This window comes from Mesitornis unicolor, unplaced genomic scaffold (assembly GCF_000695765.1).
Source record: "Mesitornis unicolor isolate BGI_N332 unplaced genomic scaffold, ASM69576v1 scaffold16131, whole genome shotgun sequence".
Taxonomy (NCBI): Eukaryota; Metazoa; Chordata; class Aves; order Mesitornithiformes; family Mesitornithidae; genus Mesitornis; species Mesitornis unicolor.
Window position 1 is genome coordinate 1,957 of NW_010163262.1, and position 18,396 is coordinate 20,352.

General features: G+C 41.7%; 1 protein-coding gene across 1 annotated transcript in view; it reads right to left on the minus strand.

Moving 5' to 3' along the window:
- Window positions 1–11,928: 11,928 nt before the first annotated feature.
- LOC104548010 (cytoplasmic dynein 1 intermediate chain 1) overlaps window positions 11,929–18,396 on the minus strand; it is a gene marked incomplete at both ends in the record, with an annotated part of 45,515 nt that continues 39,047 nt past the window's right edge. The window contains 3 exons of the mRNA XM_010193910.1: window positions 11,929–12,073; window positions 14,395–14,528; window positions 17,250–17,363. Of these exons, the coding sequence (XP_010192212.1) occupies window positions 11,929–12,073; window positions 14,395–14,528; window positions 17,250–17,363 (393 nt within the window). The remainder of the gene's footprint in view (window positions 12,074–14,394; window positions 14,529–17,249; window positions 17,364–18,396) is intronic.

Below are 18,396 nucleotides of genomic sequence, written 5' to 3' on the forward strand. Positions count from 1 at the left end.
CAGCCCAAGCAAAAGGCAAGATCAACTGAGGTGTGTTTGGGAAAACGGGGAGAAATCACATGGCACCACCAGGCAGTGGTAGTGGAGCTGAGCTACGGCCTTCACAGCACCTCCAGTATCTCTGACCTCACAGCCTGAATAGTCCCCAGTGGGGGGGGAAAAAGTATTTCTTATACTATATGTTGTTGTCTTGCACCATCTTCAATTGTAAGAGTGAGTGACCTTTCTTAAAAGCTGACATTACATCCTGGTCTGATTTTCCCCACTAAGAGCAGTTAGGCTGATTTCACTGTGAAGACTCGATTTGTAAGGTTAAGTGCATATATAAATGTTTGCAAGACTTCCTTACTATATAAGCCTGTTAACTAAGGGCCTGGGCCTGCAGATTGTTTTAATGTAAGGATTTATGAATAAGGACCAATACCAACCACTTTTAGAAAATGTTGAAATGTGGAACCATGTAAAGGTCACTTTAAAGCAGTTTTAAATTACCAAAACTTCAGACTCACACAATCTATAACTAACATATGGCTATTATTATAAAACAACTGAAATTTAAACTTGATGAGCCTTCGTTCTTAACTATCAACCCACTCTGTTATTCAGTAGAACAGAAGAAATAGTTTAAAGCAGTATCTTCAGACAAACTTGGGCTAAATCTACTTATTACTGTAAAAGACAGTTTGGAGTGAAAATGTGGCCTTATTGAATCAATGGAGTTTTGCCATTGATTTCAACAGAACAGGATTTGAGCATTTAGTGGAAAAAGCAAAAAAGTCAATTCCAAAACATGTGGTTTTGTCTTATTTATTTAAGCATGTCGTCAAAATCTATTGTTCATCCTCAGTGTTTGTATACGGGCATTGTTTAAATGAACACTGCAGAGAGAACGTTTTAAAGACATGGGAGCTGTCTAGGAATTAGCAGTTGTCTGTGAATTAAGAAACTCACCTAAATAAATACTACATATTTAGATAAAAGAGGTATTTTTTTCCACGTATAAATTTGACCAGTCTATTCCACTTCATATTTGCATAGAATTTTCTTTAATCCAGGAGGCGCCACACATAAAGGAGCTAATTATCCATATAAAGGAATGTATACATATCCATAGGTTTTAACTAGCGTCTGACTTCTGAAAAGCCATGAAAAAAGCTATTGGCTTTGCCTGTTTCATGAAAGTAGCGTTTTACGCATTGGCACAATCTCTGTGGGTGTCAGCTCCACCTAAAGGTACTTCCCTAGACTGTACCTTCAGCATTACAGATGTATGGTGACACCACACACTGATGTCTCCCCTTCCTTCTTTCTACTTATTATCTTCCACTCTAAAGACAGTAAGCGGAGCCCGCACTTCTGGCTCACACTGTATTTACAACAGCCATGAATGTTGTGTGGTATTATAAGTTGATTCTAGAGAATTTGGTTTTTCTAGGTGTGCACAAATATGACAGATTCATTAGTCCCTGGCATAGAAACTTTATGAACAAGCTGATGTGTTTGTTTAGGCTCAAGCTCTGGCTCTTGGGCACTTGGAAAGAGCGGGGCCAGAGCGGTCCTGAGCAGAGTGGCTGCTCTTGTGTCTGGCCCTTGAACAAACCAGGGAATAAAGTGTTGGACTAGATGGTCTTCAAGGTCGCTTCCAACCCAAACCATTCTGTCATTCTATGATTTTGACCCCTATGAGACCTCTTTCACTGTTTTAGAGACCCTAGCTGCTAGGCCCAGGCTACTTTACCTTGAGAGAGACGTCTTACTGCTTTGCTGAATCCAAGCTCATCTTTCCCTTTCTAACCCTCCTAGTTAGCTTGGCCAACCCAAAAAATGCAGACAGTAAAAGCATAAACTAAAAGCTGCTCCGAATTTTGAGGCAAATACTCCTCAAATCAACTTTACCCTGGTTTTGACCTTTCCTCCTTCAACAGTCTCCTTCCTGGGTCACCAAACGTTAGCTGTTTGGGGTTACTTGTGTATACCTCTTGTGGTGGTGAGTAAGTCCTCCACTGTGTCTAAAGCTCTACTACTCTTGTAAGCCTTCATGTTCACCATTTGTGTGAAGTCAGAGAGGCCCTGTTTTTTATTCAGACTGATCTCCATGGGAATTTTGCCAGTTCTGCACTGCCATGTTTCTCCCAAATCTGTTTTCTAATAGTTATGATAATTTAGGATAATCCAATAGCTCTTGCTTTAATATTACACTTGTGGGACTTGACTTAGTTCATATTATGCTAGCTTTTAAAAGGTACAGTGATCCCAGGAACTGTTACAAGATGCCATAAATCAGAGGCACTAGTTACAGGTACATCCCTGATGGCTCAGCAAAGCCTTTCTGCATTCTCCCCAAAGGGTATTATTATCCCACAGACTCTGATACTGTACTACTCAAAACTGCAATCTGCTCCACCTTTTTCAGGACTAGCCAGACCTTCAAGTGGCAAAGGAAAAGCAAAAGGAGGATGTTTCCGCTCTTTAGTTTTAGCCACCCAATGTCTCTGGCCAACTGAGGTGCCCTAAATGGAGTTACATGAGTAATAGCTCCTTTACCTGTTTTTAAATCCCTTCCAGCAGTCCGATTCAGTGCTGAATCACAGATGAGCCTCGGGCTCAATGGACATTTCACTGGGCTAAGACCTATGTACTTCTTGTGTTATCTCACTGTCAGATGATTAGTAGGTCAATGAATCAAGTCTAAACTGCGTTTTTGGACAAAGGAACAGGCTTCATTTTTAGATTCAGTAGCAACAGGGGGGAAGAAATGACTGTGGAAATTATCCCTACACTATTCACAGCCCTGTTAAGTACTGTCATGTTACTACGCTGATTGGTTTTTGACATCCTAAAAGTCGCACATAGTCAAGGCAGAAAACCGCTCAATTTTAGAAATTATTGTTCTTGCAGAGATGCTGAAACTGTTGTCTCTCTTAATTGCCAGTAATAAAAGAAAGTCCCGTATTTTTGCATAAACATGTGGGAATTATTATAGATGGAGGAGGGAGCAAGGGTGAGACTGAAAGGAAAGGGGCTATGAGAACAGACCAAGTCTGGAGATAACATGATGATTACATTTTTGTGGTTTTCTTCAAAGTCAAAGTGTCACGGGTGAGCATACAAGAAGGAAGCAAAGGGGAAAAGGTTTGATGATTGGCACAGGCGGTTTTAATGAGAACTGATCTTAATGTCTAATACTGTGGCACGGAGAAAAAAAAAAGAACTTGGAAAGTCAGACATCACCTGACTTTCAGGAGCATCAGAAAGTCAGGTATCAGAGCTGTGGGGTCTGTGGAGATAGCCTGGCAGCTATAGTGACGGGTAAACTGCTTATGTGGTTAATCCTCCTTGACTGTTTCAAGTCCTGTGCAGAGATGTGACACCTTCAGGCTGTGCTGCTAGACTCCAGTTGTTCGCTTTGGTCTCCCAGCTCTCTTCTACCCTGCTTTTCCACTTGCTCAATGGAAAAAGATCTTTTTATTTTCTGAAGGAAAAAAAGCAGACAGTATGGAATTCCTCTTCACTACTGCATATGCACTGATGAACTATTTTCAGTGAGTTTGATACAAATGTGTATTGATGTCTAATGCAAATTTAAATGAATTCATGGTATCTGCTTGCCACAGATTAACTTTACAAACATAGGAACATATGCAAGGCCTTGAAACTCTACAAAACAGGCTTAAGAAAGATTTTATGACGAAGCACAAACATATAACACAAACTGGGTTATAGTGAGGCACCAGGGAGGACAGTGTTCCCCAGCTCACTTTTCTCCCCAGTTCCCACTGGCCAGCCTGGTGTATGTTTGGTTTGGCATTTTAGATCATCCAGTTTCATTTCCAGTCTGGAGCCCCTCTTATTCCACACTTGCAAGAGTTGTGCATAGAGGTTTCCACTGCTTGAGGTTTAATACCTTGTGCTCCACTCGCCCACATCGAGCTGGATGCAGTGTGGATGGCAACAGCAGAGAAGCCTGTACAGGTATTTGCCATTTGTTCTGTATTTCCTCAGACTGCTGACTGCATCACTAAATGTTAATCAAGTTTTCCACCATTTATTTAAAACATGCTTTAAGCAAGCCAGCACTTCTTCCTATCCTACTAACTATACATTTCAGTCATGAGATTTCTTTGGAAATACTATCATTTTGTTTTGGAATTTCTACCCACTTCTAAAGATGGCTCAATTTCTTCTTTTAAGGAGCTCAAAACACTACAGAAGGTCACCTTGTCCCTGTCTAACAAACTAATTCACAGTTTCTGTAGCTCATACTCCTGCCTTTATATTACTATAGTCCTAGATTTTTTTAAAGAAGCACTGGAGGGACTTGCTGAGAAACATGAGCCTGGTATGGTTTTGCTGAACTGATGGAAGAATCAGTACATCCTGGTCAGAGGAAACACTGAACACAGAATGAAACACTGAAGGATGGATTTGGTCGTCCACCACCTGTTGTCACTCCCATGTTTATATCCTACATAGGTGGATGGGATCAGGAAGCAAAGCTGGAGAGTGAGTGAGGTGCTTTGAGAGAAGCTGGATCACTGTGCTTGTGCTCTCCCATCATGCAGGAGAAGCAGTGGCGTGCACTTACGTCCTGAGCCTACTCCTGTTGGACTCAATGGGACTGGTCTCCCTGCTTCGGGGCTCAAGTTGTTCAAGAGAGGTAGTTTAGCTCAAATTGCATGGCGAGGAGGAGAGCAGGATAATGTAGCTGTGGTTTCAGGGGGTTGTTTCCCACCCCTGTGACTCTGATGGGAACATTCAGTATGAGGCCCCTGAAAATTCAATTTTTCTTTTTAGTGGAAAATGCTGCTTCATCACAGCCCAGCACTGCGTGCGGACTTGGCGAATTACCATGCTTTCAAGTGGCTCTGCTGCTGCAGCTCCAGCTGCCAGGAAGCGCAGGCAGGAGCATGGGGGACATTGCAGGACGGCTGCCACGGCCAATGTTACAGCACTGTCTGCTGAACACTCCAGATTAGTATTTGTAGCTGCTGCCACCAGGATGCCTGCAAAGCTTTCATGGGTCAGCAAGCAATGATTTTGAGGCTAATTATTATTGAAGAGAACTCTGTCTTGTAGGATTTTGAATACGGTTCCTTTTTTTTACTGATAACAAAAGTCAAATAGCAGAGAAAGGACAGCTGCATGAAGCAGGTGGGAGAAAATTTCCATTAGGGAAGAAGTCCTGGGATTTATATATTGATAGTTTTACTGAAATGTTTCACTATTACATGCGAGCCTGGTATTCCAGCGTAATTCTGCAACAGAACAGTCAGTGGGAGGTTTGCATTTTGATTTCAAGGGAAAAAGGAATCACGACTTTGCTTTGTACAGATTATATGAGCTCCTGAAATCCAATTCTGCTTTCCATGTGCAAATAACGCTTTCACTGGCTACAGCTGGATTCATGGTAGGGTTTTCTGAAATAGAGTTTAGAGTTTTTCAGAGCAGCCTCGGTATTTTAGATTACTTTTATTTTTATGTGTGTGTATGCCATTCTTCGTGAAGCTCTTCATAAAGAAGCAGCATGGTTCATGTGAGTAAATGAAGTATGTTGGCCAGCTGAAGAATATTTTCCTATCGCTTTTCAAATATGGCCACACTGAAAACCAAAATCATGAGAAACATTTCATGTGAAGAACTTGGGGCTGATTTCAAGCCACCTGACTTCACTTTGGTTTTGCTCTTTAAAATTACCTAGAAAATACCATAATCATCTTTTTTTGTACAGCTGGATGAGAGCCAGACCTCTGGCTCCAGAGGTAAAGGGCAAAACCTAAAAAATCCTGTCTGAACAGGCAACTCCACCCTCTTCCCCAAGTCAGCTTGGCCTTTTGACAGAAAATGAGCTCTGAAGCAAATTCATTCATTGCCTTGTTTTTGGACAGAACTCAAAATTCTGAACTCACATCACAGAGCGACCGTTTCCATGAAATCCAGCACACTGTTTTATCACCCTTTGTCTTTTCTTTTAATCAGATAAAATTAGCATTTGGACAGTGATTAATCAGATTAATAATTTTAATTTCTTTTATCAAAGAGAAAAGCCTGCACTGGAAATGCAGTGTTGTCAAAGGAAGGTGCCTTAGGAGCAGAGTCAAAGAGGAGCTTCGTGTTGTGATGCAGCGGTGGAGGGGGACCATTCTAGCCAGGTATCCAAAATAAGAGGGGTTAAATGATCCCCTGAGCTAGACGTTTGAGCCCCACCAAACTCAATGGGAGGAAGGGAGGGATTAGTAAAGGATTCCACAGAGAGAAGAAAATAGGGAGAAATGTCTGTATTCAGTCCAAAATAGACTAAAGTTTTGGTCTCCCTCACGTTACATTATTTTTCTTTTCCTCGTTTTCTTCTTGAAGTTATTTATTACACTTCTCTAAGTCTCCAGGCCCTTTTGAGATCATCTACCATGGCACTAGAGACAGACACAGATTCAGTGGGGTGGTAAGTGCAGAAAGCCAGAGGTCCTGCCACCCCTGTAGTTTGATTTAGCATCTGGTCAGGGCACACCTTGGCTTTCTTCTGCTTTTATCTTAGCTTTCCTGGCTGCAGAATCAAGGAATAGCTCTGTGTGTGTGGCATGGGATAAAGAGGCTTCTTCCTTCCTGATAGTGGTTTGGGGGAAGCCAGAATGAAAAGACAGACTCAGGAGCTCAGAAGTGCTGCCACATCTACCAGTTTAGATATGTCCTGAGGCTGTCCAGATGCAAGAAAGCCATCAAAAGCTACAGCAACTGATTATCTGCCAGGTTTGGGCTCCTTCGTAGTCAGTGGTGGAAAGTAATGGTGATGCCTCCAAGAGATGTCTAATGTATGCATGGCAATTGCTTCTTTCTAGGGGCTGTAGAAGAAACCAACGTATGGAAGCCCTAAATAATAAAGGATCCAGGAGGATCCAACATCATATGCAGTAAGAGTTGTCTAAAATGCCTCATGTGCTAATGTGCAAAGACTGAATACGGCCCAAAGGATTTAGGAAAGCTTAGAAAATAACCTTAAGAATGAACAGGTTCAAGACTGAAAGTAGTGATTCTTTCTAAATTTCACTATGTCCAGCTCTCATCTACACTTAAGTGTATGCAAGATGAGGTGCATGAGTAACCTCTGCATTTTGCCTGTCCATTCACTGAGACCAATCTAATCCTGTTACAAACTGGAGAAGTAGGGCTGGCCCCAAGTGGACAAAACTGGTTTTCATCAGGAAGTGTCAGCACATGAAAATTAAAGCTTTAGTCTGAGAAGATTCTACTTTCAGTGAAACCAGAGTTGTTCACAGGCAAAGATACAGCTCAAAGCAAAATGGCAAGATCATCACAGCACTTCCTCCCCTCAGGGGAGACACATGTTCCAGTCCTACTCAGGCAGACCTTTGCAGCGTGGCTTGGTGCCCAAACCACTGGCTTACAGGATACTCTTGTGAGCTCCTACACGCTTCATAAAAAATTGCATATTCACTGGAATAGGAACATCTTCCAAAAGGCAGAGGAATGCTATATACCATTAACATCAGCATCTCTAATCTGTGATCCACTCTACCTGCCACAGGACCTCACTAAATCGAGTCATTAACTCCAGCATTTCCAATTACAGTTAAAACAATTTTAACGAGGGAGAATTCACCAAGTTGTTGTAATAGTTCACTAATTTTATTGTCCTTTCGTTACGAATAGTATTTGACTACATTTCTGTTTGGATCTTCAACTTCAGGCGATGCTATCTGTAACATGAAAGGCTCTCAGTCACCCACTTCAAGTGATTGAATTTATGGTAGAAAAAAATCTGAGCCAGTAACCACAGCTATTTGTAATGTAAAAAACTGTAAGTTCTTAATGTTAAAAAAGTGATGACATGACCCTGTTATTTTAGTAAACTTTTAAAATTGCTCATTTGTGAGTGCATTGTTTTCTTTGTGACTAATCCACACCATCATGTAATGCATAGAATGATTCATTCTGCACTCACGCACATTTCCTGTCACAGTAAGTTTGGTCTGTTGAGTTGGTTCTATCAGGTCCTGTCAGCCAGACTTTTGGGGAAGGGGATCGAGGAGGGTAGAGGTACCTATCTTTAGCAACACTGCACCACATGCTTCTTTGTATTGAGATGGTCTTCAATGTCTAGACCAAATTAAAAACAGTGGAATTTGAACTTATATGCTGATAGGAAGGTATGAAAGTGCAAGTTAAAATAATTTTCTCCAACAGTCAGGAGGACTGGGTCACACCAAGATAATCATCAAAATGATGGGCAAAGATATTCAAGGTACAGAAATGTACATGAAGGCACATAGCACAGAAATGTGGTTTCTCAAAAAGCACAACAGACTGCAGACTGGAGAAACAGAGGACACCAAAAAAGAAGAGCAGCCTGTGAAGTTAATAAGAAAGAGAAGACAAGGGAGGGACTAGGGAGGAGCTACCGCTGATGCACACGCTAGTAAAGCAAAACTGAGATGGACACCAAAGTGTAAAGTAGGTGATCTGTCACTGAAAGCACACATGTTCTCTGGCTCAGTTAGTCCTTGCTAATGGTTATGTGGTGGTCCTACCACCACTCTGCTCACCTCTGTCCCTCCTTCTGATCATGGCACTCACCGCCATTACTTAAACATTAAGAGGGAAATAAGCATGGATGGGGACACAGCAATGCTATTACAGTTAACTCCAAATCTCTCTCTGTCAGCTGCCCATCTGAGCATGACTTAAGCATAGATGCAAGAGGAGAAAAACAGTCATTAGCACCTCCCCTCCATGGAAGGATAAGAGATAAAGTAGTCACTGAAAGATGGAAGAGCTAACAAAATCCAGCTCTCTATCCAGACTTTTATTAACTCCGTCGTCAGCAGACAAGCCATCTTCCAGGCTTTAGCTGAAACTAGCTTATGTTTTGCTAGACTTTAACAACCCAAGTTAGCTCCTGTCCCGTGACACAGTATCTAAAAATTCGCACTCCAAACAGCAATTGCTGTAATAATACTTACATTTCATTATTTAACCTCATGCTATTTGTTCATGAGGATTAGTGCTTAATTAATTAGCAACACTTAGCATTTCCACTTAGCACTTTACCTCTTCAAAGCACCGTACAGACAATACCTAATTAAGGGCAGAGCTCTGCAGACACTTCACATCAGGACTTCCCTTTGACAGGTCTGCATCCAAGACTTGCTCACATGGCATAGCATGACTTCAGGTTGAAAGCCTTATTCACTTCATAAGGAACCAGGGAATTCCCTGGCTATCAAGTGACTATCTTTGCAAATTACTATTCTTGTTGCTTCTGGTTGCTTACTATTTGCCCAGGGATCTAATTATTGGCTAATGTGATGGGAGATTATGTGAACCTTGTATTAGCGTTATCTACAAAACCTTCACTCTTCTGTTAGTGGAAACCTTCTTCTCAGTCACCTGGTTGAACTGCCTTTGGATAGAAAATGTGTTAACCACAAAAACAGATTATAAAATGTCAGCCCGGAGTTTTTAAGGGATGTGGTGCTTTCAATCCATCAGTCACACACCTGCCATGAAAGTGCCTTTCTTGTGAGCACCCCAGGGTGCTACACAACATCAATAGATAATATAAACACAGAGCTTTTATGGTTCACTTTACAATTGGACATTGACTCTGAACCTGTGAAACAGAAAGGAATTGAATTTCATGACCAGAGAGGATAATGTGCACAGGATTAAGTAGACAACACTGGTAGAAGCAGGAAAGCAACATGGCATTGGATGCTGATGGAGAGATTAAATTTACAAATAAGAAACCGAAGGAATAAGCCAATTCTGAGTAAACTCCCATAAACTGGCAGCAGCACTCAGTGCTTCATATCAGTCCACTATTTTTTTCAGAGAATCAATCATGCTGATGGGTTTATTCAAAGCCCACTGATTGACTGGACGCTGACTATGGGGACTGAACAAAGAGAGCCCTAAATACGTAATAGCTCCAGCCGAGAGAATTATCCAGACAGTATGGAAAAAAACTTCTGCCAGAGTCAAATTGGAAGAAAAAGACAACATCCATCACAGCTCAAGAACTTGTCTGGTGTCTCAGAGGATGTCTTCAGAGGGCAGCCTGGGGCTGCTGCTGCTCATACCTGCTCCAGAAGCAAGCAAGTGATCCAGTACAGCAGGGTGGCTTCCAGCTCTGAGTGGTGCTGTGGTGTGTCACACGCACATCAGCTAGGTCAAACAGCTTTCTCAGGAACCCACTCTTGCCAGATGAGCCACAGCTTGATAGACATTAGAAATTTAAATGGTTTGGTTCTTTGAAAACTGACTATATTGAACAGAATCTGACCTAACCATTTTGGCACTGAATTCTTCCACAAAGATAACTGTGTACTGCTAACTGCAGTGTCTTTGTGCCTAAAATACGCTGTGTTAGTATTACTGCTAACTTCTAAAGTCCCAGGAGTTTAAAATAAAAAAAAAAACAGACCTTATTACCTCTAAATATAATTTCATTTAAGCTGCAGAGGGATGAGACCCTCGTTGCCATGTTCAACCTCAAGCTGAGGGTCAGATACTCACCCTAGACTTTTCTGGACGTGTATGTTTGCAATTCATTCCCTGCCTTTCATCTTCCCTCCGGCTCCTACAAATTCTTCTCCTGCTACTCAGCTTCACCTTCAACCCTCCAATAATCCCTTGCCACCAGTTACCACTGTCCAGGGCTTCCTTATCTCTGATGCCAGACAGCCTAGCCAGCCCCAGCCAGTTAACACCTAAGCTCTCCATTACTTGGTTATCTTGCAGCCCCTTCTAACATTTACCACCTAGGACCCATCCCAGACCCATTCCAGTCTGCATTGGGTAAGGCTGTGTCCACTGATGTATATGGTTACATGTGAATTAGGTAAATCATGCACCTTTCTTATAATGAGTCGCGTAAAATGTAACACTCAGGATAAAACCGTCAGCTGTGGTCACAGCTGGAAAGATCAGGGAAAGATACCTGTTAATCAGCACACATATTGGATTGGCCCATTAACAAATGTATTGTGAAGCAACTATGGAAGCTGCTTCAAGTTATTATCTAGGTAACTGCTTCTGTTCCAGCACAAGGCTGTACATGAGCCCTTTTGATCACTTTTGTATTTACATTTGCTGTGCATGTGTCCTAGCATCTCCAAGCCCTTATGTCCTGGAGGAACACACACTGAGATATTTCCTGACTGGGGTCAGCTTCCAGTACTGGGACTCTGCTGAGTGCAGCTCAAGATGTGAACCAAATGCATGCATAAAAACGTGGTTAAGACAAAAGCCTGGCATTTGGAAGGCAGTTCTCTACTCAGGTTGGTCTGTTCAGTGTGTCCCACAGTTTTCACTCCTGTCATTACCCCAAATTCATACAGTTCTATGTGCTGTTGGGGTTTCAAAGCTTCACAGGACCGTGTATTTGTTTCTGCTGTTCATAGTGCTCTCCCTGTAAGCGGTCATGGGGGCACGTCCATAAAGGAGTCAGCAGCAGATCCATGGTGGTCCAGAATGTAAGTGCCAGCATATATTTCCTCCCTGCTTCCAACTATCAATGTCTAATGTTATTGGGACAATTTATACTTTTTGCTTATCACAATGTCCTACTGCAATGAATTTCACAAGTGATACTGGTGGCATTAAGTCATACATGTGCTTCCCCTATTGCTTCATTAGAAGAAAATGTTCCTGCTGCTGCACCACCATGGTGCGTAGTATCAGCCTTGTAATTTAGCCTGCACAGGGAGTGCTGGATGGATTAATTGATCTCTTGCAGTACAAGGCATCCAAATCTCCTTGCTTTTACTTATAATTTTATTGCTAGGCCTTTTCTAAGCAGAGCCTTTCAATTAATTCATCCTTAGGATTCAATATAGACAATATTGAAATATTTCTGACAATGGCAGTTTCACAAGTAGCATTACCCATCCCATCCCAGCTTGGATTTCTCACCTTTGTGGTCCACAGCTTGACTGTCCAGTCAAATGATGATGTAACAAAGAGATGGGAAAAGTCAATTGGACCCACTGCCATGTGACAATTGATTCCTGTGACGGGTCCTTGGTGGCCTTCAAAAATTTCACCAATGCCAGCTTTACTGCAGGAAGAAGAGACATTTGCATTCAGAGAGTGATTTAACATAATTTTTCTTTACCCGTAGTTTCCTCTTTCCTTTTAAAGTTCCTGCAGAGGTTTACTGCTGTGGGCACAATTAATGCTCTAGATCCAGCACAGGGAGACTTTCTCTTACTTCTGAAGACTTGCCTTACTCACTTCTACATACACTGTCTACCACTGTAGCTTGAAATAACATTTATGAATAATTATAAAAGAATTTTAAATTATAATTATACTATAGGTTGTGCCTCTGAGTAAGTCATTATCACAAGAAATAACCATTAAAATAAAAATGCAAATATGTTAATGACTTATCATAAGCAATTATTTTTCTCTTATATATCTAAAAAAACTTTCCACAGCAGTCAATCAAGCCACTAGGAAGCGAATCCTTTTTCACAGAAAATGAAAGAAGTGTTCCTGTGATCAGGTATCATACAGTCATTACTTTGAACAAGGGGAGATGTGCATTTCATCAGCCTGAGGCCAGGATAGCTATTAAGAAGGAAAAATACAATGCCGTGTAAGAGAGAATGTGCGCAGTTTTCTTCTTCCTGAAAGCAAATGACGCCAGATCAGTTGTCAGTGCTGTCTCACAGTGTATACCAAAAGGGGAATCATGAAATTGCCCTTTTAGTTACGTTATAGAAAAATTGCCAACGGAAGAAAATACATTAGAAATAGCCACAGCTCTGACAAGGCTGGCAGCCCTCTGCCAGGGTGAGTACAGAGTACCCAAAGAGATGAGGAGCTGCACTGGAGGAAGTTGGTCCCTCATATTACTAGCGTGGTGTCCCCTCACCTCTCCTGCTGACCATGACAGCGTGGCCTCACTTAGGCTCCCCTGCCAGCCCTCACAACGTGTTCTGGAGTGGGAGCTGAGTTTTGCAGCGCCTCTGCAGTGCTGGGTATGGAGCACACCTCTCATTTTATTGCCATCTGCCTGCCATGTCATCAGTGGGATAAGGGGAGTTCTGAAGCACTGAGAATACCTTGTGTATCTGCTCTGCTTTCATGCACTTTTTTTCCAGAATAATACATGGCTCTCCACTGTGCTGAGCTGAATGACACAGAAGCCTCTGGAAATAAAATGAGGATGATAGCAAAAAGCTCTCAGGAAAACAGGAGAAGCAGAAAAGGAGTACGTTTGTTGATGGTCAGCAGAAGGTTTGCATAAAAGGTAGGCTAACAAGTGGATCTGGTACCTTCCTCCTCCTATGAGGAACAAACCAGGCATGTCTGAAAGATCAGAAGTGAGAAATGCCCTTGGGCATACTTCATTAATCCTAGCAGCCTAACACTAATTCAAACCATCAGCTGCCACACAGCCTATCAGTATAATGCCTAAGCAGACACAATTTTGCAATACTGTCAGCGGTCAGGCTAAAATAAAAACATTTTGAAATAAAAATTCTATTGAACAAAAGATACGTAAAACGGTATTTAAACAACATTAAGAATGCGTAACAGAAGCCTTGCAATCTTAAACCTGCGTATCGATGTCTACTTGGTCAACAGAAACAGAGAACATTATAAAATACAAATTCAGAGAATATTGCAAACTACTGAAATTTGGAAGTGAGCTTTAAATCTGTCAGTGAAAAAAGTTTGTTCTTTACAAAAGCCTTTCAAGCATTCCAGAGGATGAAAGTACTACCAGACGCTAACAAAGCACGCTAGCATCCTGCAGATTTACAGGCTGCAAAACAAGGAACTTGCAGTATGAAACTACAGCTTGGGTTATGCGAGGAAGGGATATCACGGCTGAGTGAGAGGGAGCACAGGGTACCAGTCCTGGGAGTAGGTCAGCCAGAGCTTGTGTACCCACCTGGCACACTGTGGCTATGTTCACGCTAGCAAATAAACCAGGTGACAGCCCAGACTGAGGGCAAACGGTGTGGCGTGGCTTCTGGCTGTACAACACCACCCCCTCACCCTCCCGGAGAGGGTGGGCATATCCAAACTGCCCACTGAGAGTGGGGTCCTGCAGGGCTCAGTCTCTAGCCTGGCTGCGCAGACACAGCCTGCAGATGTCTCAAAAAGGTAAAGGAAATCAAAACTTTAGGAGCAGTCATTGCTCCCCACTAAATACCCAGGGAGCCTGGGGCAACTACCCCCATATAACAGGCTGTAGCACAGATGCCCGAAGCCAGGTGCCTCCTGTCCAAGTTGTGTGAAGTAGTGCAGTACAGACACCATTGATCCAAGAGAAAAAACACGATACACTCTCCACACGCATTTGGCTACCTCACACCGACACAGGTACACAATGTTATTTAAGTACCAAGTGCTGAACATCACCTTCCATGACGACAGGCTGTGTAGACTGTTCCCTCTTCACTGCCAACGACGAAGTTATTGACATCTCCAGTTGGGAAAGCCATTCCTGTAACCGCCACTGGTTTGGACTTATTGTACACCAGCTCCATACTCTCCTACCAAAACAAGTCTTTGTTGTTATCCTGCAATTATCCATTTGTTTGGCTATTTTTTTTTAAAAATTAATTTCTAAATGTTACACAGGGTAGCAGGAGGGGAAGAAGAAATCATTTGACACAGCCACAGGACTTTGGTTTCTACACAGGACGTTGTGAGAGGATGCAGTGTCACAAACGAGGATGCGTTGCTCCTGCCATCCCCACAGCTGTCTGTCACACATTTGAAAGCAGCTGGAAGGCACTGGTCTTTGCTACATCATCTTAAATCAGGCAGAGATGACAGGTGAGAATTTAAAATCTAATGGTGCAGAAACTAAAGATAATACCTTAATGGTTACACTTGCCAGCTCCAGGCTCTAATAAAACATGCAATACCCTTCCATTTACAAACATTTTTGAAATCAATTGTTTGTCAGAAAACACATGTAATATCATGTACCTGAGGCATTTAGCAGACTGTGCCATTTGTCCCTTTGCAGAACAAAATTAAAAAGTTGGGGTCCTGTCACTACCACCATTCTAAGCATTGCTTCTCACAGATTTTCTGAGGTAACCATAAACAGGCCCTCTAGACTCCACCATCAAGCTACAAATATATATTTTTTTTTCATTAGGTAGCTATATTTCAAAGTAAATCAGCATGCCCATTTTTGCTATTGCAAGCACAACCAGCATGAACAGTTTGTGGCCGTTGCAAGACGCGTATACTTTGATCAGATTTTGCACAATTTTTTGGTTGTTCAGCCTACATGGTGTAACCCAAGAATTCACAAAGGGGCTGAATAACTTAACAATTTTCATTTTTAGCTATTTAAGTGGGTATGTTTTCTATGTTTAAAATGTCTAAGCTGCTATTCTTCTAGGGCCAAAGCCTGTAGCATTTTTCTCAGAAGGGCTTTTTGCTGTAGCTAAAGAAAGTGGGCATCCCTGTGAGAGGAGAGGGCTGCAAACCCATAGAGAAATACTTTTACTTGGTTTATACTTTTATTTGACATACATTTGGTTCTACTAAAAAGGCAAAACAAGACCTGGAAAATGCATTGGCAGAGCACCTGTGGTCCATATATTTCTGTGGAAACCTTCTGGGGTGAGATCATCATTTAGCGTCTTTGTGGAGACATGGCCAGATACAGTGGTGGACTCTCTCCTCCCAGCGCCTGCACCATGACTGTACATGAGTGGTCTGGATCTGTGTCTTTGGAAAGTTTCAGACTGACACAGAGCAGCAGCACTCTACTCCTCCCAATCTAAAGCTATAGCATGTAGCTTGATGTCAGGCCCTGTGCCTTTCTTTTCTAGATCGCTATGAGCCATGTGTCAAACTTCAGCGTAATGTAGGGTGTGTTCCCGTCCTTGCTGAAAGCCAGTTTTGGAGCAAGGAAATACCATCTGAGCGATAAAATACTGGAACTGAGATGTTCACAAATCTCTGCTTCACAGTTTAGTATTCCACTAAGTGAATACATAAGGGTGGGATTTATCTTATTGATATCTAAATGGAAAACTGGGGAAGGGATTCAGTTGCCTAAACATAGATGTCTGGGCCATTTTAGATGCCTCCACTTCTACTCCAGAAGAGTATTGGTTTCTCATAGTCCCAGGACACAACTACCAGATCCATGCTGTTGCCTTAGGTGAACATGAGCAACACGATCTCTGACGTTGGCCTCTCTTGGAGTACGGGACTAGATGGGATGACTTCCAGAAGTCCCTTCCATCCTAATAGTTGATGGTTCCCCAGGGTGGGTCTCTGAAATGGTATTTCACACTGTTGTCCTCCAGAAGTGTCCAGTCTCTCTCTACATTAACTGCAAAGGGAACTCAAATTATTAGCTTAGACTTGACATGGACCTAACTTTTAGATGGCTAAGGTTAGGATAGAGGAGTCCCACCTCTTGTGTCAACACTGAAAAGCAAATAAATTGATAGTAATTGCACATTAATGCATGATTAATGGAATCATTTAGAGGAGTTTCTACATGGCATTTTGAAACAAGAACAGATCCCATGGTGCTTAGTAAAAATTATAATAAATATTTTTTTCCTAAGAAATTATATATAAAAATTGAGTGATGCGTTGGAATAGCAAGTGTACTACTCCAGAAGCTAACACTTAAAAGATGTTTTCCATAGACTTTTTGAGCATCAGATTCTTTGTTTAGTTTCCATTATTATAATCACTAGTGGTTTGGACGATTTTCCTGGGTTTCCTTTCATTTCTGATACAAAAGGAGGGGGGGAGACAATAGTAGCAGACATTCCAGAGGGGGGAAATTAGTTTTAAAACTTTTGATTTGCATTGTTTCTTCCTTTGGCTCCTGAAGGCAGGCAGCAAAGTGAGCTTTCTGACTGTGTGCCTTGGAAACTCGTAGTGCCTAGGGTGTGCACTGCAATCTAGTCCGTATTTGTTAAACAATGCTGTAGAGCAAGTACAATTTATACCAGAGGCAACTTCTGTAATTACCGTGCTTTAAAATGGATTATTTCATTTTCACTTGAAACTGACCTATGTATTAACGTATTATAATAATTACATGATTTGTGGTAAAGGAAATGGGTTTTGGCTCCTAGCAGAGACTGCTGGAAGCAAGCTGTAGTCTTTCAAGTGCATCCATTGGTTTTAGTTTGTATAGGATGCGAGGTTTTGGCTTTTAGGAGCTATGTTCCATTAAGCAGGTATCCTGCTTTTTTTCCTTGTATAAGTGAAAACAAACCCACCTGTGGAGTTGAGAGCATGTCCAGGCTCCAGGAGCACATTTTGCCATCTGTAGAGACGGTGATGAGATTGTGCGCATTCTGTGTCCCAACTACATTCACACAGTACACGGGATGCTGAAAACACATTAACACTGGAAATCAGAGAGCCATTCTCACATCTTCACAAATAAATTTCTAATATCTCATGTGTTATTTTAAAGAATGATTAACTAGTCACACAATGCCTGGAAAATACAGGACTCGGCCTTTGCCAGATAGGAATTGTTTTGATTTTTTTTTTTTAAATTTGAATGTTAAGAGGTACGTTATGAAGGTGGATATGTTTTCAAAGTTTCATTTTCCTCATAATAAAACAACTCAGCTGAGTAATGCTGTGAAAATACTGAATTATGTGGATGAGATTTCACCCACAAGGACATGTATCATTCTACTGATGGCTTTTGACACTGAAAATAACTGGCAGAAAGAGGCAAATTGTCCAAATGGAATAAAAATGAAAACTTTATTCAATAAAACAGCTGCATAAAACTTGAACTTTTCCAGAATTTGGCTTGCTTGCTAAATATTTGCAAATGTACTCCAGTTGGAAAACATGAGCAAGTCCATCAGTGTTCTCCAGCACTGGCCAATACACCTTTTAAAAACTGTCATTATAAACAGGGAGTGATTAAATTTAGAGTGTTGCACCTGGTTCACCATAGCACAGTCATTCCATGGAGGCTGAATTTCACTTAGCATGCAATAATGAAACTTGGCCTATTCCTCTTCCAAGGAACCTGGTAACAGTTTGAGACTAAAGCATCATCTGATACCTGATGATGACATATGGGGATGATTCAAGTTCAGCAATCTCCAGAGTGAAAAAGCAGTCAGACTGAACAAGAAGATTTAATTTCCTTTGACCAGTACAAGTGGTACTGATAAATTAAGGGTAAGAACGACACACACAAGTCAAGCAAAGAAAAATCATATTTCTCTGCCTCTTTTGCCAATGAATAGAAGACCTGTGTCTCCAGGAAGAAAAAAAATACTTTTCACTAGTACTTTGCTTATTTAAAGAAAATTAGGACCAATTTACAAGAGATCCCTATAGAGCTCCTAAGCCAACTCCATGCAGGGTTAGAAACCCAGTGTTTGCTCCTGCTGA